The sequence below is a fragment of the Fistularia commersonii genome, chromosome 29 (genome assembly GCF_037954325.1).
Source record: "Fistularia commersonii isolate RoL2024-O1a breed Wild chromosome 29, RoL_Fcom_v1.0, whole genome shotgun sequence".
Lineage (NCBI taxonomy): Eukaryota > Metazoa > Chordata > Actinopteri > Syngnathiformes > Fistulariidae > Fistularia > Fistularia commersonii.
Genome location: NC_141312.1, coordinates 10,499,011 through 10,521,210, shown reverse-complemented (window position 1 = coordinate 10,521,210; position 22,200 = coordinate 10,499,011). Strand labels below are relative to the sequence as shown.

Here is a 22,200-nt window from a genome sequence, read left to right as displayed (position 1 = left end):
CAGCTAGCATACATGTCCTGCACCAGTCCAACATACTTCTCTGCCACTCCAGACTTCCTCATACAATACCAGAGCTCCTCTCTTGGCACCCTGTCATATGCTTTTTCTAGGTCTACAAAAACGCAGTGCAACTCCCTCTGGCCTTCTCTGTACTTTTCTATTAGCATTCTCAACGCAAATACTGCATCTGTAGTACTCTTCCTAGGCATGAAGCCATACTGCTGTTCACAAATGCTGACTTCTGCTCTCAGTCTAGTTTCCACTACTCTTTCCCATAACTTCATTGTATGGCTCATCAACTTTATCCCTCTGTAGTTGCCACAATTCTGCACATCCCCTTTATTCTTAAAAATAGGCACCATCACACTTTGTCTCCATTCTTCAGGCATCTTCTCACTCTCTAAGATCCTGTTGAATAATCTAGTCAGAAAATCTACCGCTGCCTCTCCTAGACACTTCCACACCTCCACAGGTATATCATCAGGACCAACTGCTTTTCCACTCTTCATCCTCTTCAATGCCTTCCTCACTTCACTTTTACTAATTTTTGCTACTTTGTGGTCTACAATAGTCACCTCTTCTACCCTTGCCTCTCTTTCATTTTCCACATTCATCAGTTCTTCAAAGTACTCTTTCCATCTTCCCATCACTCTTCTAGCATCTGTCAATACATTTCCCTCTCTGTCCTTTATCACCCGGACCTGTTGTACATCCTTTGCATCTTTATCTCTCTGTTTCGCCAACCTGTATAGATCATTCTCACCCTCCTTACTATCCAACCGAGCATACAAGTCATCATAAGCCCTTTGTTTTGCCTTTGCTACCTCTATCTTTACCTTTCGCCGCACCTCCCTGAACTCCTGTCTGTTCTCTTCAGTCCTCTCAGTATCCCACTTCTTCTTCGCTAACCGCTTTCTCTGTATACACTCCTGCACTTCCTCATTCCACCACCAAGTCTCCTTATCTACTTTCCTTCCAGATGACACACCAAGTACTCTTTTACCTGTCTCCCTGATAACACTAGCTGTAGTTGTCCAATCATCTGGAAGCTCACCCTGACCACCCAGACCCTTTCTCAACTCCTCCCTGAAAACCATGCAACACTCCTCCCTTTTCAGCTTCCACCATTTTGTCCTCTGCTCTGCCTTTGTCCTCTTCATCTTCCTTGTCACCAGAGTCATCCTACAAACCACCATCCTATGCTGTCTGGCTACACTCTCACCTACAACTACTTTGCAGTCACTAATCTCTTTCAGGTTACCTCGTCTATACAAGATGTAGTCTACCTGCGTGCTCCTACCTCCGCTCTTATAAGTTACCCTATGTTCCTGTTTTTTCTGGAAAAAGGTGTTCACTACAGCCATTTCCATCCTTTTTGCAAAATCTACCACCATCTGTCCCTCTGCATTCCTATCCTGGATACCAAATCTGCCCATCACTTCTTCATCCCCTCTATTGCCTTCACCAACATGTCCATTGAAGTCTGCACCAATGACCACTCTCTCATTTCTGGGAATATTCTGCATCACTTCATCTAACTCATTCCAGAACTTCTCCTTCTCTTCAGATTCACATCCCACCTGCGGGGCATAGCCACTAACAACATTGAGCATCACACCTTCGATTTCCAGTTTCAGACTCATAAGTCTATCTGACATTCTTTTCACCTCTAGGACGTTCCTAACAAACTCCTCCTTCAAGATAACTCCTACTCCATTTCTCTTCTTGTCAGTACCATAATAGTACAACTTAAAGCCTGCTCCTAAGCTTCTAGCCTTACTACCTTTCCACCTGGTCTCCTGGACACACAGTATATCCACCTTCCTTCTCTGCATCATGTCGACCAGCTCTCTACCTTTTCCTGTCATAGTCCCAACATTCAAAGTCCCTACTCTCAGTCCCAGACTCTTTCCCTTCCTCCTCTCTCTCTGCTTCCGAACACGCACTCCACCTCTTCTTCTTGTTCTTGTTCTTCGACCCACAGTAGCCCAATTTCCATTAGTACCCTGTAGGTCATCAGTACCAATGGCGGTCGTTGTTAACCCGGTCCGCGACCGATCCGGTATGGTATAGTTTTGGTTGTCTCGCATATTTGGTTTTGGCAAAAGTTTTACGCCGGATGCCCTTCCTGACGCAACCCTCTGCATTTATCCGGGCTTGGGACCGGCACAGGGAGACACTGCTCCGTGCCCCCCCAAGGCAGGCTTGGAGAGGCACGGGCCAGTGCCGCCCTGAGGCTGCATTGCAGATAACAATAAATGTTTCTCAAAAACGTTCCAATAATCCAGTTACCTTATCTCAGAAATGAAACATTAATTAAAAATACAGTTTGCTTTTTTTAATTTTATGATCAAGGTGAGAGATTGTTTAGACCCCTGCCGTTTCTAATTTTAGATAGGTAAATACAAGATATATTTCTGGGAGTGACAGATTAATATATTTTGGATTTTCTTTTGGAACGAAGGCTACCACTGTCCGCTTTGGAACACCTATTTTTATTTTATCAATGACAACAGCAATTATATGATAGACTGGGCCAGTCACTGAGATGATTATGAGGCAGATCTCCACCTTACCCCACATAGTAAATCATGAATAATGAAGTTATATATCAAAAAATTAAAGGAGTTGGCAGGAGAAATAGCCGTCAAAACATTGGTCATTCTCAATGACACTAATCAAACCTCTTGGTTTCAGATCAGAATGAGAATCTCTTTAATCGCCAAATGTGAAATGTACACAGATATTTGACATGGTATGTCAGCACCTAATAGCAGGAAAGTTAAGATACAAGTTATAAGTTATAGGAAAAGAAACATTAACTGAGGAACAAAAAACACAGTTTGGACTTAGGAAACATATACTGTCTATCATATACCGTATGCATGTTATGTATGTACATAGCGAGAAAGGAGACAAGTGTCCTTGGGAATGGGTAGGGGTGGGGGATTGTGAGGATTTATTGAGGAAAAAAACTGTTCAAATGTCTGGTGGTTCTGGTCCTGATGGACATGAACCTGCAGCGTGATGGGAGGGTTGTGAACAGGCAGTACAATGAGGGCGATGGGTCCCCCACTATCCTTCTATCCAGATGCCTGGATCCACCATCCTGCAGAACACTTAAAGCTTCCTGTTTGTGGCCCATGCGTCTATTGAAATGCATGCTATCATAACAACACTTACATTTAATTTTTTCCTGAAAAATAAGAGACACTCACAGACCTTGAAAAAACCTCACTGGAAAATCACTGGAACAATCTAATTCAGTGTTTACTATGCATATGTATATGTATGTGTACGTGTGCGTATATATATTCTTCTTCTTTCAGCTTTTCCCTTCAGGGGTCGCCACAGCCAATCAACCTTCTCCATCTAACCCTATTCTCTGTATCCTCCTCTCTCACACCAACTACCTTCATATCTTCTCTCACTACGTCCATAAATCTTCTGTTTGGTCTTCCTAGAGACCGCTTGCCTGGCAGCTCCAAATCCAGTATCCGTCTACCAATATATTCTCTATCCCTCCTTTGTACATGACCCTACCATCTCAGTCTGGCTTCTCTGACCTTCTCTCCAAACCATCTAACATGTGCTGTTCCTCTGATAGACTAATTCCCGATCCTATCCATCCTGGTCACTCCCAAAGAGAGCCTCAACATCTTCATCTCTGCAACCTCTAGTTCTGCCTCTTGTCTTTTCGTCATTGTAACAGTTTCTAGGCCATACAGCATCGCTGGTCTTGCCACTGTCTTGTACACCTTTCCTTTTATTCTGGCCAATAGTCTTCTATCACATAGTACCCCTGACACTTTTTGCTAACCTGCTTGAACCCGTATCTTTGCCTCTTTTCGACACTCTCCGCTACTCTAGACTGTTGACCCAAAGTACGTGAAATCCTCCAGCTTCTTAATCTCCACTCCCTGGAGCCTCACCATTCCCCCCGGGTTCCTCTCATTCACACACATATATTCTGTCTTGCTACGACTAACTTTCATTGCACTCCTTTCCAGCGTAAACCTCAACCTCTCTAGAGTTTCCTCAACCTGTTCCCTGCTCTCACTATAGATCACAATGTCATCTGCAAACATTATAGTCCACGGAGATTCCTGTCTAAACTCATCTGTCAGCCTGTCCATCACCACTGCAAACAGAAGGCGCTCAGAGCTGATCCCTGATGGAGTTCCACCTCCACCTTGAACTTCTCTGTTACCCCTACAGCACACTGCACCATTGTCTCACAGCTAGCATACATGTCTTGCACCAGTTTAACATACTTCTCTGCCACTCCAGACTTCCTCATACAATACCAGAGCTCCTATCTTGCCACCCTGTCATATGCTTATTCTAGGTCTACAAAAACACAATGCAGCTCCCTCTGGCCTTCTCTGTACTTCTCTATTAGCATTCTCAATGCAAATACTGCATCTGTAGTACTCTTTCTAGGCATGAAGCCATACAGCTGTTCACAAATGCTGACTTCTGTTCTCAGTCTAGTTTCCACTACTCTTTCCCATAACTTCATTGTATGGCTCATCAAATTTATTCCTCTATTGTTTCCACAATTCTGCACATCCCCTTTATTCTTAGAAATGGGCACCATCCTACTTTGTCTCCATTCTTCAGGCATCTTCTTACTCTCTAAGATCCTGTTGAATAATCAAGTCAGAAAATCTACCGCTGCCTCTCCGAGATACTTCCACATCTCCACGGGTATATCATCAGGACCAACTGCTTTTCCACTCTTCATCCTGTTCAATGCCTTCCTCACTTCACTTTTACTAATTTGTGCTACTTTGTGTTCTACAATCGTCACATCTTCTACCCGTACCTCGCTTTCATGTTCAACATTCATCAGCTCTTCAAAATACTCTTTTCATTTTCCCATCACTCTTCTAGCATCTGTCAATACATTTCCCATTTCCCATCCAACACTCCCCCCTTTTAAGCTTCCACCACTTTTTCCTCTGCTCTGCCTTTGTTCTCTTGATCTTCCTTGTCACCAGAGTCATCCTACAAACCAGCATCCTATGCTGTCTGGCTACACTCTCGCCTACAATTACTTTGCAGTCACTGATCTCTTTCAGGTTACCTCATCTCAACAAAATGTAGTCTACTTGCGTGCTCCTACCTCCGCTCTTATAAGTTACCCTATATTCCTGTATTTTATGGAAAAAAAATTTCACTACAGCCATTTCCATCTTTTTGGTAGACTATTTGCAAAGTCTTCATCACCTCAGTTGCCTGCACCAACATGTCCATTGAAGTCTGGACCATTTACCACTCTCTCATCTTTTGGGATATTCTGCATCACTTCATCTAGCTCATTCCAGAACTTCTCCTTCTGCACAAACTCACATCCCACCTGTGGTGCATAGCCACTAACAACACTGAGCATCACACCTTCAATTTCTAGTTTCAGACTCATAAGTCTATCTGACATTCTTTTCACCTCCAGAACATTCCAAACAAACTCCTCCTTCAAGATGACTCCTACTCCATTTCTCTTCCAGCCAGTACCATGATAGTACAACTTAAAACCTGCTCCTAAGCTTCTAGCCTGACTACCTTTCCACTTGGTCTCCTGGACACAGTATATTCACTTTCCCTCTCTCCATCATGTCGACTAATTCTCTACCTTTTCCCGTCATAGTCCATATATTCCCTACTCTCTGTCCTAGACTCTTGTCTTTCCTCTTCTCTCTCTGCTTCCGTACATGCCTTCCTCCTCTCTTTCTTTGACCTACAGTAGCCCAGTTTCCATTGTAGGTCATCGGTACCAATGGCGGTCGTTGTTAATCCGGGCCTCGACCGATCCAGCATGATCTGCTTATTATGTTTGATTCCCATGGTTGGTTTTTGGCAAAAGTTTTATGCCAGATGCCTTTCCTGACGCAAGCCTCTGCATTATCTGCATTATCCAGGCTTGGGACCGGCTTGGGGCGACATCAGCGTGTGGCGCACTGAGGCTTTATCAAATCAAATATACATTAACATTTGCTGGAATATTTGACTGCAGCGGGACTGGTACTCTGGCTTACTCTGTCTTCAACTTCCAGGGATAAGTGTTGACATATGAGTCTACATTCTTTTCAGGAAGATTTGAAAACAGTCATACAGTAAGTAGCACGTGGCAAAAAATGTATGTGGTAGTTAATTCTTCTTTCTAGGATATAGAGTTTACATAAGGAGACTCTGATTTTCTTTGGTGTGAAATGTTCCTGCTGTGAATCTAATAAAGGGATTTCAACTTTACATTGTTTTGATGTTCTAGTTCAATGTATTGTCAAAGAAGTTGGTTACTTACATTCTACAACGTACTGGTGGAAGGAACAATTTAAATGATATTTCTGCTGTTTAATAATACATTTCTTACCTTTGTTATTTATTCACCGAATTATCTTTAGTTCCTTCACAGGAGTAGTATGCAGTATGCTGCGGTATGACAGGGTGGATGACTGTGTATCTAAGGCTGTGGCATGTAACATGTGCCCCAAGATATTGTCCTGTCTCCATTCCTCTTCACCCTCTTCATCTTCGACTTCCGCTACAACTCTAGTTCCTGCCATTTCCAAAATCTCTTCGATGACTCTTACATAGTCGGATGTATCAGTGACTATGAAGAGGAGTACAGAGGACTGATTGAGTTTTTTGTTTCATGGAGTAACCGAAACCACCTTCAACTCAATATCAGCAAGACCATGGAGGTGATGGTGGATTTCTGAACAACTAGAGGAGACCTGTGCCAATAACCATCCAGGGTGATGGGGTGGAAATTATGGACTCATACAAGTACCGAGGGGTCAATATAAACAATAAACTAGACTGGACGGTTGGATGGTTTCCCCTCCCAAATCTGGTGGAACTTCAACCAGATCCTTGGAGAGGTGGGGATATTGAGTCTGAGTGGGCCATGTTCCGTGCCACCATTGTTAAGGCGGAGCTGTGGCCTCAAGGAGGCTGGTGCCTGTCAAGACTGTAACCTCCAAACCTGTTGGTGGACCCCAGCAGTGAGGGATGCTGTCAAGCTGGAGAAGCAGTCCTACTGAGACTTTCTGGCCTTTGGGGCTCCAGAGGCAGCAGACAAGCCAAGTGGCATGTTGCTGGGGTGGTTGCCGAGGCTAAAACTTGAGCATGGGGGGAGTTTGGTGAGGCCATGGAGAATGACTTTCGGAAGGCTCCAAGAAGATCCAATGGTCTGTCATCCAGTGGTTCAAGAGGGGGGAAACAGTACAGCATCAACACTGTGTACAGTGGGGATGGAGGGCTACTAACTTCAACTAGGGACATTGTGGATTGGTGGAAGGAATACTGCCTCTGGATTGGCAAACTATGGTGGTGATTCCCCTCTTTAAAAAGGGGGAATGGAGGGTTTGCTCCAACTACAGGGGGATCAAACTCCTAAGACTCTCTGGAAAAGTCTCCTCAGGGGTGCTGGAGAGGAGGGTCAGACAGGTAGTTGAACCTCGGATCCAGGATGAGCAGTGTGGTTTTTGTCCTGGCCGTGGAACAGTGGACCAGCTCTTTACCCTCAGAAGTGTCTTTGAGGGTGCAAAGGAGTTTGCCCAACCAGTCTACATGTGTTTTGAGGACCTGGACAAGGCATTTGATCGTGTCCCATGGGAATTCCTGTGGGGGGTGATTCGGTCCTTGTATGATTGTGTCAGATCATGGTCCACATTGCCAGTTGTAAGTTAGATTCCATTCCAGTGAGGGTTGGATTCTGCCAGGGCTGCCCTTTGTCACCAAATTTGTTCATAAATTTTATGGAGAGAGTTTGCAAGCCTGGCCATGGTGTTGAGGGGATCCACTTTGGTGGCCTCAGGATTGCGTCTCTACTTTTTGCAGATGATGTGGTTATGTTGCCCATGACCTTCAGCTCTTCCTGGAGTGGTTTGTAGCTGAATTTGAAGCAGCGAGGGTGAGGATCAGCATCTCCAAATCCGAGACCATGGTTCTCTGCCGGAACCCTTTGGCGTGCCCACTCAGGGTCAGGGGGAGGTCCTGCCTCAAGGGGAGAAGTTCAGGTATCATGTGTGGGAAGGATGGAACAGGAGATTGACAGGCTATATGATGCAGGGTTGGCAGTGATGCAGACTCTGCACTCTTTTTCTTGGTGAAGAAGGAGCTAAACCTGATAGGGTGAGGAATTCGGCCTTCGAGGAGGAGCTCAGAGTAGAGTCGCTGATCCTCTATGTGGAGAAGAGTCACATTAGGTGGCTCAGGCATCTGGTATGGTTGCCCCCTGGACGCCTCCCTTATGAAGTGTTCCAGGCATGTCCACCTAGGAAGAGGTCTCGTGGAAGACCCAAGACATGTTGGAGAACTATGTCTCCGTGCTGGTCCGCGAACGCCTCAAGATCCTCCCAGAAGAGCTGGACCAAGCTGGAAATCCCAGAGACAATCTGAAGAAAGGCATAAGTAAGGTCAAAGCATCTTAAATAAAATGGATAGAGGACCCCTTAAGCAATACTGACACCAGGAGTAGGCCAGGCATCAGAGGTCTCACAGACTATCAAGGCGCCCCTGTCTCCCTCAATTCTGACATCACACGGACCAAAAAGCTCAACAACTACTTTGCTTGGTTTGACAGCAGAGATAGAGACAGGGACTATGATTGCATTCATAGAGGAGGAATAACCTCTGATATTGAAGTCATGGAGGTACAATGTGCACTGAGCAAAGTCAACCCATGTAAAGTCACATACCAGTTGGGGTTCTCAAGGACTGTATAAGCCATCCAGCTAGAGTTTTCAGAGACATTTTCAGCCTCTTTCTATCTCCGGCAATGGTTCAAAAGTGCCTGAAATCTGCCTAGAATGTGCCAGTACCAAACATCACCTTCCAAGAGGTCAGGGAATAAGAGGCTTGGCTGTGTCCAGCTTGAAAATCCTTTTGATCGGGACAATCTTTGCCATTCCCTGGCTGGAAACCCGAGGGACATTGAGTCTTTGCTGTGTACAGATGTCTCTGTAGATGGTAAATGGTCTTGTGTCAGCTTCAGGCTCAATGAGGCAGCAGCCCAATACATTGGCCACTGGAACAGAAAAAAACAGGATTGGTTTAATGATAACACAGGTGAAATCACCATGCTTGAGCAAAAGCATGCAGCACTCAGTGCCATACTCGACAACCCCACATCAGCTGCACTCTGGCAGAGGTCGCTGCCACGTAGGAGAGACATGCAGTCAAGACTGCGCGCCCTGCAGAATGAGTGGTGGACATCAAAAGCTAATGAGATACAATCATAAGACAACATGCACAACTTTTATAAGATAAGATGAGATAAGATAAGATAAGATAAGATAAGATAAGATAAGATAAGATAAGATAAGATAAGATAAGATAAGATAAGATAAGATAAGATAAGAACTACTTTATTTATCCCAAAGGAAATTGTTGTGCCAGAGTTTCAAGCAAAAACATAACAATAATAGATAATAGTAGGAGGGAGGGAGAATAAGAAATACAATAAAATATAAATTGTCAAGGTTAAGGTTATCAAGTGTTTTAAGGTCTTAAGTACAAAGATTTGATGCAGATTTGACTATGATGCAGCGAAAAACATCTGTGGCGTAAGAAGCTGCTCAGTCTCTCCCTTAAGTGCGCCTGATGGTACAACCCCCTCAAAGACCAGAAGCTCATCATCAGATGGGCAGAACACTTTGAAGCCCTCCTGTACCAGCCCTCCCCAACAGACCCCTCAGTGTTGGATGAGTTACCTGACCACCCCACTATTAAAGACCTCAATCTCCCACCAACCTTTGAGGAGGTTAGACATGCAGTAAGATCGCTGAAGAACAACAAGGCCGCTGGCCCTGATGACATCCCTGCAGAGATCAAATATGGAGGCTACCTCTGCACTTGCACACTCTACCTCTTTAATGCAGATGTCTGGCAGCAAGAAACAGTTCCTCATCAGTGGAGGGACACAAACATCATCACCATCTACAAAGGCAAAGGAGACAAGTCCAACTGTGGCAACAGCCATGGCAGTTCACTACTTAGGGTGGTGCAAGAGGTAGAACAATTGACTTTGGAACTGAACATTCCTGGTTTGATTCCCGACTCCTCATATTGTGTCGAAGTGTTGTTGAGCAGAACACTGTTGTTGGCAGCCTACTACTCATGGTTCATCCATGACGGGTTAATTGCAGAGAACGAATTTTCCCACAGGAATTAATAAAGGACAAATTATTAGGCTTCTGACTTTCACAAAAGTAACCTCCGAGCACATTATGCTCGTAACAGTATGCAGTTGTGGCCCGCTCACCAGAGGGACTTCAAGCTGTACTCACAGCCACCGCTGCAAGTGCCTATTGCAAACCGTGTCTCTCTGTAAATGTAGCAAAGACCGAGATACTGTGCTAGTAGGCAGCTACTCCCCCACCTTCCCCATCTCAGAACAGCCCCTTGCAATTAGAGTCACTTAAATACCTCAGCAGCTTCCTCTCCAGCAACTGCAGGATGGAAAGGGAGATTCAAAACCAGACCAAGCAAGCATCATCTTCTTTTGGCCGACTCAGACATAGGGTCTTTCAGAACACACACCTCAACCTCCACACTAAAGTGTCTGTTTACCAGGCAGTAGTCTTAACAACACTCCTCTACAGTTGTGAAACATGAACACCGTACGCACAACACATAAGGATGCTTGAGGCCCTCCACATCAGATGTCTACAATGCATCCTAGGTATATCCTGAAGGGACCACGTCCCCCACACAAAGATACTCCGTAAGAACAATTCCGTCAGAATGGAGACCACAGTCTACCAGCACCAGCTCTGCTGGGTTGGCCATGACATTAGGATGCCCAAAGATTGCCTACCACGGAAAGTTCACTACAGCCAATTACATCTTGGTCGACGCTCTGTTGGTGGCCAGAAAAGGCGATTCAGGGACCAAGTGAAAATCCTGTTGAAGAAGGAGGAGACTAGTACCCAGTGCTCCACCTGGTGGAGGCTCTGCCAACAAGGTGTGCACAGACTTGAGGAGGATCAAACTGATAGATGGATGAGGAAAGGCACAAGGAGACATGAAGCCAGTATTATATCTACAACCCCAGCCCATGGATTCACTTGCCCCTGAGTGCAGCAGGCAGGGTGGATCAAGTAGCAGGAGCAGGATTGTCATCATCGGACATGATGGAGAGAGAGACATGATAGCATGTAATTTCCAAATTAACTATAAAAACAACATTGAAGTTAGTCAGTCAGCATTCAATTCCCCCAAATTTGCAACGCAAGTGAGTTATAAAATGGTGAGGTGAAGCACCTGTGGAATATACATCATGTTGCTTAATAATGTGAAATTAGACACATAAATACAGTTTTAAAACACAAAAGACATGTCTAAATAGTGCCTGGAAAAAGTGTCACTTTATGTTGCATTTTCCAATCCAGACCGGTTTAATAAAAGAGCACTTTTACGAAACAGAAAGGACCAAATTTCGAATACTGGGCTGATAAACACATATTCCCAGAAAACATTAAACGTCTCTCTTATCATAACGGAAAACGAATATGGAGTGATATGCTCTAAGTAGGAACTATTTTGTTATCATTTTTACAGAATTAAAAGGGGTTGTACCTCTGATGGCCTTCGCTGTCAGCAGCGACGTCACCATGAATAGCGAGCTAGCCAGCTGTTTTGGAAGAAGAAGAAACGGGTCCAAGCGGAAGAAACACCCTTATTCGGTTTCGTACAGTATTCAGTGTATGGTCTTGGTTTAGTTTTTAAAGGTCTTGAATTATGTCGACCCCTGCAAGGAGACGGCTTATGAGAGATTTTAAAAGGTACCGAAACGTTTTGAAATCCCCTTCCTCTTTTTGTGTTGAGCTAGTAGGGTTTAGTCGATGAAGCTCTCGGTTGCTAGCGTAGCTTACTTTTGCTACTGGCGAAAAGAGGCAGAATGTAACATTAGACAGGGATCGCCCTGCGAAACTAATACAAGACTTGTTAAGCTGCAATATTTATATCTGTATCTGGTGCTCATTAGAATGACAGTGTCTCGATTAGGTATTTTATCGATGAGATATTCAGCGGTTGATTATCAAATAGGGCAGTTTCTGTGCCCAGGGGATCCGCGTTATTGCGTATGTTTTGATGGTCAGTCTGTATGTTGTTGTTTGGTGTAACTTCAGGTAGCAGAGATTGTCTAGATTGCACAAAACTGAGACGATTTAGTAAGATAATTTTTGACATAACCAGTCGTTATTGTAAACTATATGATTCGGTATGTCTTAGTTGACGCAATCTGCCATCTGGTCAAATGCACCCAGCTAGCAACGGCGATTTTATAATGTTGAACAGTTTGCTGAGTGTTTGTTCGAAAGGGGATTACGTTAAAATTCAAGATCGTAAAGTGTACCTATTTACTTGACCACTACCAAAGAGCAATGTAATTTTGGTTTGCCTTCTCAGAGAACTTCATCTGACAGGGGCCTACCTCTACCATCTTCTATCCCAAATCTTTTGCTGGCCGCCATATGGCATCTGTTTTTGTTTGTGTGTTACAAACACATGCCTGTCAGTGGAAAAAGATGCCAAGTTACGTGGCTGAGAACATCCATTTAAGCTGGGAGGGTAGGGTGTCACTGTAACACAACTCTGTTGTCAGTTTCCAGGTGGTAATGCTTAACACATGCAAGGAAAACAATGGGCCGTTCCTGGATCAGTCTCTGACCTGTCACTGCTGGCTGACTGCCTGACCGACCCTGTCATATAATAATATTTTTCACTGTGTTTGTCAAAGTGTTTGTGCTATATCTGTCTTAAAACTATGCTGTGGAATGACTAACTGCAACACTTGTTTGCATGTTGAGTTTGAGGTCATGAGGTGTTTCTCGAGTGTGACACAACGTTGTTTTTTGAAGCTCTTATTTATGATCTGACAAAATAAAAAGCAAGATGAAAAGTCCTACTTTTTGCAAAGCATTTTGATACAGAATCAATCAGCCATATATTTTGCATTTAAAAAACTGATTTGTTCCATTTATTATTTTTTCTCCCATCAATTTCTCCTTGTTTTATTGGTTTGCTTGGCCTTTCAAATTATATTGTTCAATTCTGGGCCAATAATATGTAACTAGGAGTAATGACAAACAAAAATTATGTTAATGGGTGTTTTTGTTGTTTTCGAAGGATTTTATAAAGTATTAAAAAAGAGAAAATCTTGCTCAGTCCATCTTGTCAGTTTGTTTGTTGTCTATCAAAACCATGTCAATTTAACTCAGCCATTATAGTTTGTTCATGGTATGGATCAAGACTAACCTATTGCTTTGCAAATCTGACAAGGTGCAGACTGCTTAGTAATGTGCAATTTACCTGTAAAAAACAAAACTATTAGTCTGGAAAGCTGAGTTGAACAGCCTTCAACAGAAAAGAGCTCAGGCAGATTATGGAAAATGAGGTTAATTGCACTGGGTTTGTCAGTAGTGTGGGACATAGACATAGATCTACACATAGATCTACAAATGAGGCTACCTTGATTTAAGCTCTTACTAAACAAGCTTTTCCACAGCCTGTCTAATCGAAGGCCCAAGTATTTTGCTCATTCTGGAACAAATGCATTGGAAAATGGTTATACCTGAGTCCTTCCCCTAGCATACCTAGCAACTGCTTGCAGTGGTCTGACAGAGTCATTCAGTAAACTTACTTCACAGTACTGTGAAGCCTATTCCAGTTACTCAACAAAAACAGAATAATCAACAGGGTAATGAATAGACATCCTAACATTTTCTGTAATTTGTCTCTTATGTCATCCACCCTGCATGGATTTATGACATTCCGGCGGTGTCTTTCTTGGTTTGTGATACCCAGACTTCAAGAAGACCCTCCTACTGGTGTGAGCGGAGCACCATCAGAGAACAATATTATGCTTTGGAATGCTGTAATTTTTGGGTGAGTCATGCTTTTAATTGCATACTTGGCCCTTCAATCCTTTCCTTACCTTTGTGATTTACTGTCTATCTATAAAAAGAACATTTTGATTATACCCCAATGTGTAGAAATGATAAAATCAGCATGTAGCCATTCAATCAATAATAATGAGAGGAACTTGGATGAGAGTCTCTGTTTGAAATGAAATTGGTAGATTTAGAGAATTAGAGAGAGAAAATATCTTTGTATGATTTGAAGTTGGAGTGAGGGGAAAATAAATTGCAATTAAAATTTCAATGCAAATATTAAAATAACCTTAAGTCACTTAATCACTTTAGATCACTTTAAGATCAAGTTTTTTCATTTTATCTATATATATGATACATATATTTTTTCATATGTATATGTATTTGTGTGTGTGTGTGTATATATGTGTGTGTGTGTGTATGAATGAATAAAATGTCATTTGTTTTCTGTATGCATTAATAAACTAATTGATAAATATTAGATGATGCTCAGCTATGAAGTAAGGATTGCCCTACAACTCTTATGCAGTTCAAAAGTGAGAGTGAGATTTAGATATTCCACTATGTATTCCACAAATTTATCAATGAACGAAACCTGGTAAAACTTATGGATTTAGATTGCTCTTCTAGAAAATGGTCTTATAAATAAGGCAGTGTATTACACTTAAGCAAGTTGTTAAATTATGAGCCAGTTAACATTATTTGCAGCTGGAATTTCAAAATTTCCACATTCTGAAGCCTTATGTTTTATGATTTTTCATATTGCCATATGTCTGACTTGTGTTTTGACTATGACTTTCTCCAGGCCTGTGGGAACACCTTTTGAAGATGGTAAGTTGTCCATCATGATTTATCTTGTCCATGATGCAAACAGGTTTAGTGGAAAAATTTCTACTCAAGGTTGTGGATTTAATTAACTTTTTGTACTTCTTATTGACAAGTTTATTTTTTCCATTAATTTATTACAAAACCTTTGAGCAGTACATTCTTAAAGTTGGACCTACCTTTCAAGCAGTTATCCTCGAAGTACACAAAATGACATGCTGAAAAACTTACAAAAGCAATTAGTTATTACTTATTGATCAGGTGTATACATTAAATAGTTCTTCAAAGTGGTATATTGTTTGAGTTTTGTTTTCATCATGGAATACTTGCTAATGTCTCTTGCCAGCATGGCCATCACTCTTCCAAATCCTCCTTAGATCAGTAATCAGTGACAACATAAACTGAATTTACCACCATTTGGCTGAAACAAAGACAGTGATTTTGGATATTTCAAAACATTTGCTTCCTTAAGATTAAAAACTCTCATGAAGATATCTTGATAGAATGTTAGCAACTACCATTAAATCTAGGCCGTTGGTTATAATGTATTACATGTACTCCATCAAACAAACTTAAAGATTCTATCAAAACAGATTTCTTTCTAATATAGCACAGGGGGTCGGTAAATAAGGTAAAATGGAACCCATGTTCATTTAATACTTAATAGTGTTGTATTACATACACTTTAAGTGATTTAACAACTGATAGCTACCATGTACAACCTTTTTTACTATTTGTGATGATTTATATATATATTATCAGTGCCCCCGAAAAATATAACTGACTTTTAATCCACCAATTTGGGATGTGTCATTTAGATGTGTTGAGTTTACAGTGGAGTGTAAATTTCATATACATTTACATGTAGCTGCGATTTGATCTTGAGAAATCCATTAGGTTTCGTCTCAATGCTGCCTCTTTAATCTATCTGCTCTGTGGCCTCCAAAGTTGACATCTCTGCCAAACTGAACATTTTGGTATTTCCTCAAGTTGTAACATTTCAGAAAACATGTTTATCCCATCTTTGATCATAGATTATTATCACATCTGTAAGTTTATTGAGCGCACCGATGAACATGCTGCCTTTTCTCGTTTTTGTCTGTGTGCAGGAACGTTTAAGCTTCTGATAGAGTTTTCAGAGGAGTACCCAAATAAACCTCCCACAGTGCGTTTTGTCTCCAGAATGTTCCACCCAAATGGTAAGTTTGAAGCAGTCTAGATACTTTAACACGTTCAGGTATTTGAAGAAAATATTGAAGCTGTAGAAACATTTCTTTTATATTTTTAGTCTAAATATATCAGTATTCCTGCCAATTAAAAGTAGTCAGCTTAGTTTGTTTTTTGTTTTTAGTTGTCACGTCCGAAGAGTGACACCTGATGTATCAATGACACATTAGAATAAAGATAACATTTTAACCAATTAAATGTAAGCTATTTATCTTTCACAGTTTTTTGATGTGAATTGTATTTTGTTCTTACTACATTCAATGAAAACAATGAATTTGAAGAAGGTGAACTAATTGAGGTTATAATTAAAAATCCTGAATGTTTGAATGCACCTCAATAATATAATTTATGTTGATGATGGCAGTTTTTGTGCTTTATGTTTTTTAGTATATGCAGATGGCAGTATATGTTTAGACATCCTTCAGAATCGCTGGAGCCCAACATACGATGTTTCATCCATACTCACCTCCATCCAGGTCTGTCAGCTGCTTTTATTAAACTGGAAATGATCACACACAGCCATTTTGAATGTGTGATATAACAAAAGGCTATCAGGAATTGCTTGCAAAACTGTTGTTGTAGCAACTGGACTTCAGTTTTCTGAATACATTTTGCTTCTCATTTGAGAGGCTTCTTGATTTTTAGAGGACAGTGGGGAGTTTCTGGCGCTAAAGATGGGGGTGGGCACTGATAGGGGTCGATTGGGATCAGTTAGACTGGTGTACCAGTCATTTCGGGGAAAAAAAAAAGAAATGGAGGGGTTTGCAAATACGTGCTAAAGATGTAATCCTACCTTAAGCACTTGCACAGTATACAGGAAACTTTCAATGGCCCATTGGAAATGAAGAAGACTCCAACATGACAAGATGAAACAATTTTGTAAGACCTGAACATTTCAAGTTGTTTCAAGATTTTACGAGAACCATGACCTGGATGACTGAAAACTTTCATTGATGATGTTCAGAAATATCTATTTCAGGAGTGTTATTAATGATACTGAGATAGGTAAAATATGACTGTACACAATTTTATTTTTTTCTGCAAAATTAAATTAAGCACATGCCAGTGTCTTTGATCAAACAGGATAGGAATTTTTATAAGAAACTTTTCTATAACTTAAGTCTTAAAACTGTCTTTTTTTTATTTTCTTATACGTACTGTTAATTCTCTGCACTTTCAATGGACCTGTGAGGAACATGTAGATCAAATTTTTCTTTCAAATATGTTGATACACAGGCGTCACAAAGGTACCTTAAAATCATAGGTTTTATAACAATTCAGTTTTTATCTAAACGTCAATGTCTGCCATGACACAATATTGATTTCAGTCAAATTAGGAGTCTACAATGGAAATGAGGTGATTAAAGCCCATCAGACACCATCACCAGCAAGAATTATTTAAAGAGAATTCTCTTGAAATATGAATTTGATACATTGTTTCAAAATCAGGGAAATTTAATGATAAATGTATTTTGTATTGTTCAAATTGCGTGATTGATGTTCAGTTGGGGTTTTTAAGTGAGTGATTTATATTTACCAACTGAAAACTATTTGTGTCCTCATACATTCATTGTGTGTATTTCAGCAGATAAGTCATAAGAAATGTTGACATTTTCCCTCCCCTTGAATTTCAGTCATTGCTGGACGAGCCAAACCCCAACAGCCCAGCCAACAGTCAGGCTGCGCAGCTCTATCAGGAAAACAAGAGAGAGTACGAGAAGAGAGTTACCGCTATTGTGGAGCAGAGCTGGGTGGATGTCTGAGCTTCTCTGCCATTTTACTCTTTCAACCTCCATCAACCCACCTCTAAGTCATCTGCTACACTTCTGCCATTTTTACCTCATAAAGAATAAAACGGCAACAATATCCCAAGAACTCAAATACCACCCTGAAAAGATCAAGAACAACCAAAACACAATGGACATTAACTCTCTTGCTCAATACATCAGAGGAAACAAGGAAATCAATGTTGTTTTTTGTCCTTAATTTTACTTTTCTTTTTTTTTAAATGCATGGTTTGAAATAAGTTATTGCTAACAGAATTTGTAATATATCTTTGTTGTCTGGTTAGACTGATGCTGTCAGTGTTTTAGTATGACACGTTTTTTCTTTCCATTTGAAAAATTCCTGTTTTATAATGTCTGCTGATGTGCACACAACTTGACTGTTTGAAAAGGCAGGTTTTTGACCAAATCAGCATATTTCAAAAGTCATGGAGGAATAAAAACCAAGAAATAACCTTTTTTGATTATTTGTTTTCTTCAAATCAGTTACAGAAACTGCCAATAAAGAGTGAAACCTGATCTTTTCCAAAATGATATGAAGAATTTTAAAAGCAGAATTATTTTTAGACACCACAGGCGGCAAACAGCTTCGATTCATTACTGCACTCAAGAGAAAAATCTGGCAAACATGCTTTGAGCTTCTATTTTAGTCATTTCTGCTCCAAGGTAGAGTTTGGAAGAAAGCATATCAGAAAAAGGGATGATATAAACTGGATTGAAAAGTAGGAAACACAGTGTGTTTAATAACTGGGAATCCCTCAAACTAGATCATTAAAAAAGTCAAACTCCAAAATACACACATCTGTTGTCAGTTCATTTTTTTTTTTCTTTTAAATTGTATTTTACCTCTTCATAGCTAAATGGTATCTAAAAAGCCAGGATATAAAAGTAGCACCTAAGATGTGTCTGCACCTAGGCTTTGAATTTTTTTGGGTGGAGGTAACCACAACACAGCCTATCAACTAACTTTAGGATTAAGTCCTGCTTCAACAGTCTTTTCCCCCAAAGGCCTGGATTTGTATGCCTGCCTTTGTATATTTTTTTATCAATAGACCTCCTATCTATCAAGGGTAATGCCTATGAGTAGGAACTTAAAGTTCAGTTTTACGATAAGGATCATCAAAAATACATGTTTTATTTCACCTAATAAACAGAATGGATACATGTATACTTACTTCAATGTGCAGTGTCAACCTAACCAAAATAATTTTTCAGACATGAATTGAGTTTTAGCAAGGAGTTTGCTGAGTGTTACGTTTTGGTTGTCAAACAATGACAGGCCATTTAACAGGTATTTCTGCAAACATCTTTTGCATCAGTAACATTTTCAACTTTAATTCCTGTTTCAAGCAGTGAAACAAATACAGATGAATGCCACATAGATATCAACAGTTCTTTTACTTGATCTGATAATTACAGATTTTACACTCTGACATATTTTTCTGTCAAAACGAATATTTGAAAAAATAACGAGCATTTTTTCTCTCTGGTCTATTCATTTCATCATCCAACATACAAAAATAATTTTGAAAGAATGCAATCTAGAAGATTCAATGTTTTCCACTGAAGAAAACCATGTGATGTGAATGATTTAAAAATGTAACATTTGACCAGAGGATAGCATAAAAGTTAAATGAGCACCACAGAAGAAACATTGTAAATTTGATAGTTGAAGCCTTTAAGCTGTTAAAGTACTTGTTAAGCACTAACTGTACAGCCTTGAGTTGGCCGTTTTGGGAATGGATAGGAATACAGGAAACTGATTGCATGATGTTGCATGATGCGACCAAAATCACCTGCAACTGGACAACACCGAGACCAAGTATATGGTGGTAGATTTCAGAACGGCCAGGCCTGACCTGGAGCCTGTGATCAAAAAGGATGACTGTGTGGTTGGTACTGTCTTACAAATACCTGGGATGCCTGTGTACCAATCGTCAGAGCCAGCTGCACTTCCTCAGACAACTGCCATCCTTCAACACCTGCAAAAAGCGTCTGTAGATATTCTATCAAGATTGTGGCGAGCGCTCTCTTCTAGGGGCAGCATCAAGAAGATGGAAGCCATACATCTGGACAAAATTAGTGAGGAAGGGGGGCTCATGTTGTGAGCTGTGTCACACTTGGCATAGAATTGGACACCCAAATATCTGTGGCAGATCCAGGCGCTGAGCAGGCTCCTATCAGTCATGAACAATCCATTGCATCCACTGCACAGCACCATATCCAGACAGCGGACGAGCTTCAGTGTTAAGACTGCTGTCAATGTCCTGCTCCACTGACAGATAGAAGAGATTGTTTCTCCCCGATGTCATTTAGCTCTTAAACTCTGCACAGGGGGGGAAACCTTAATGTCAACACTCCCCACTGTTCTGTTTGTAGTGATCGGCACACTACACACTGGAAACCATGCACCTCATTCGTTTAATTGTGTGATTCCTCATTGTGTTTTTTACTAGTGCTTATTGCATGCCTTCATTATACTGTAGTTGCTTCCCTGACGTAATGCACTGCTAAAACTGTGAATTTCCCCTTAAGGATGAATAAAGAACCTACTCACCTACACTGTACAGCCTTGAGCTAGTACAGCTTCACTTATGTTTTGGGTTTCAGGGACATCATCTTTCTTTATTTCATCATAGCAGGTAGGTATTCATAGGAAAACCAAAATACAGTGGGGCAAAAAAGTATTTCGTCAGCCACCAATTGTGCAAGTTCCCCCAATTAAAAAGATGAGAGAGGCTTGTCATTTTCATCATAGGTACACTTCAACTATGAGACAGAATATGAAAAATAAAAATAAAAAAATCAAGAAAATCACATTGTATGATTTTTAAAGAATTCATTTTCAAATTATGGTGGAAAATAAGTATTTGGTCACCTACAAACAAGCAAGATCTCTGGCTCACTCAGACCTGTAACTTCTTTTGTAAGAGGTGCCTTAGTCCTCCACAAGTTAATTGTATTAATGGCACCTGTTTGAACTGGTTATCAGAATAAAAGACACCTGTCCACACCCTCAAACAGTCACACTCCAAACTCCACTATGGCCAAGACCAAAAAGCTGTCAAAGGATACCAGAAACAAAACTGTAGACCTGCACCAGGCTGGGAAGACTGAATCTCTAATAGGTAAGCAGCTTGGTGTGAAGAAATCAACTGTGGGAGCAATTATTTGAAAATGGAAGACATACAAGAAAACTGATAATCTCCCTTGATCTTCGCGCAAGATCTCACCCCGTGGGGTCAAAACGATCACAAGGACGGTGAGCAAAAATCCCAGAACTACACAGGGGGACCTAGTGAATGACCTGCTCGGACCAAAGTAACAAAGGCTACCAACAGTAACACACTATGCTGCAGTGCCAGACGTGTCCCCTTGCTTGAGCCAGTACATGTCCAGACCCTCTGAAGTTTGCTAGAGAGCATTTGGATGATCCAGAAGAAGATTGGGAGAATTTCCAATGGTCAAATGAAACCAAAATAGAACTTTTTGCAAAAACTCTTCTTGTCGTGTTTGGAGGAGAAAGAATGCTGAATTTCATCCAAATAACACCATACCAAACATAAAGCATGGGCGTGGAAACATCATGCTTTGGGGCTATTTTGCTGCAAAGGGACCAGGACGACTGATTCGTGTAAAGGAAAGAATGAATAGGGCCATGTATGGCAAAATTTTGCGTGAAAATCTCATTCCATCAGCAAGGGCATTGAAGATGAAATGTGGCTAGGTCTTTCAGCAGGAAAATTATCCCGAATACACTGCCTGGGCAACGAAGGCGGGGCTTCGTAAGAAGCATTTCAAGGTCCTGGAGTGGCCTAGCCAGTCTCCAGATCTCAACTCCATAGAAAATCTTTGGATGGAGTTGAAAATCCGTGTTGCCCAGCGACAGCCCCAAAACATCACTGCTCTAGAGATCTGCATGGAGGAATGGGCCAAAATACCAGCAACAGTGTGAGAAAACCTTGTGAAAACTTACAGAAAACATTTGACCTCTCTCATTGACAACAATAGGTATTTAGCAAAGTATTGAAATAAGTTTTTGTTCTTGACTAAAAACTTATTGTCCACCATAATTCACAATCAAATTCTTTAAAAATCAGAGTTATTTTCTGGATTTTTTTTCTTCCTCATTCTGTCTCCTAGTTGAAGGGTACCTATGATGAAAATTACAGGCCTCTCTCATCTTTTGAAGTGGGAGAACTTGCACAACTGGTGACTGACTAAATACTTTTTTGCACCACTGTAACTTTCATTATCATATAATCAGGAAATCTGAAATAGCAGCGTTCAATTCCCAGCTCCTAGTGGGTCGAAGTGTTGTTGAGCAAGATACTGAAACCCTAACTGCTGCCGCTTGATGGCTGCCTACTGCTAATGGTTAATCCGTGATGGGTTAAATGCTGAGAGGAATTTTCTGCAAGGGATCAATAAAGTACACTGACAACAATTTCACCCAAAGA

The 22,200-nt window shown here is 41.0% G+C and overlaps 1 protein-coding gene and 1 long non-coding RNA gene across 2 annotated transcripts; one reads left to right on the top strand and one right to left on the bottom strand.

Annotated features, from left to right (window-relative positions):
- Positions 1-8,955: 8,955 nt before the first annotated feature.
- Positions 8,956-9,922, bottom strand: LOC147216976 (uncharacterized). The gene is made up of 3 exons (XR_015109065.1): positions 9,875-9,922; positions 9,124-9,200; positions 8,956-9,034 (listed from the first exon to the last, which is right to left on the bottom strand). It is a non-coding gene; the product is annotated as an uncharacterized LOC147216976 (long non-coding RNA).
- A 1,706-nt stretch (positions 9,923-11,628) lies between these two features.
- On the top strand, positions 11,629-18,195 carry ube2b (ubiquitin-conjugating enzyme E2B (RAD6 homolog)). Its single transcript, XM_086177249.1, has 6 exons — positions 11,629-11,792; positions 13,819-13,899; positions 14,710-14,735; positions 15,839-15,928; positions 16,344-16,432; positions 17,591-18,195. Exons 1-6 carry the CDS (start codon positions 11,749-11,751, stop codon positions 17,717-17,719), a joined length of 459 nt encoding a protein of 152 aa, XP_086033375.1. The 5' UTR covers positions 11,629-11,748; the 3' UTR covers positions 17,720-18,195.
- The last annotated feature ends 4,005 nt before the right edge of the window (positions 18,196-22,200 follow it).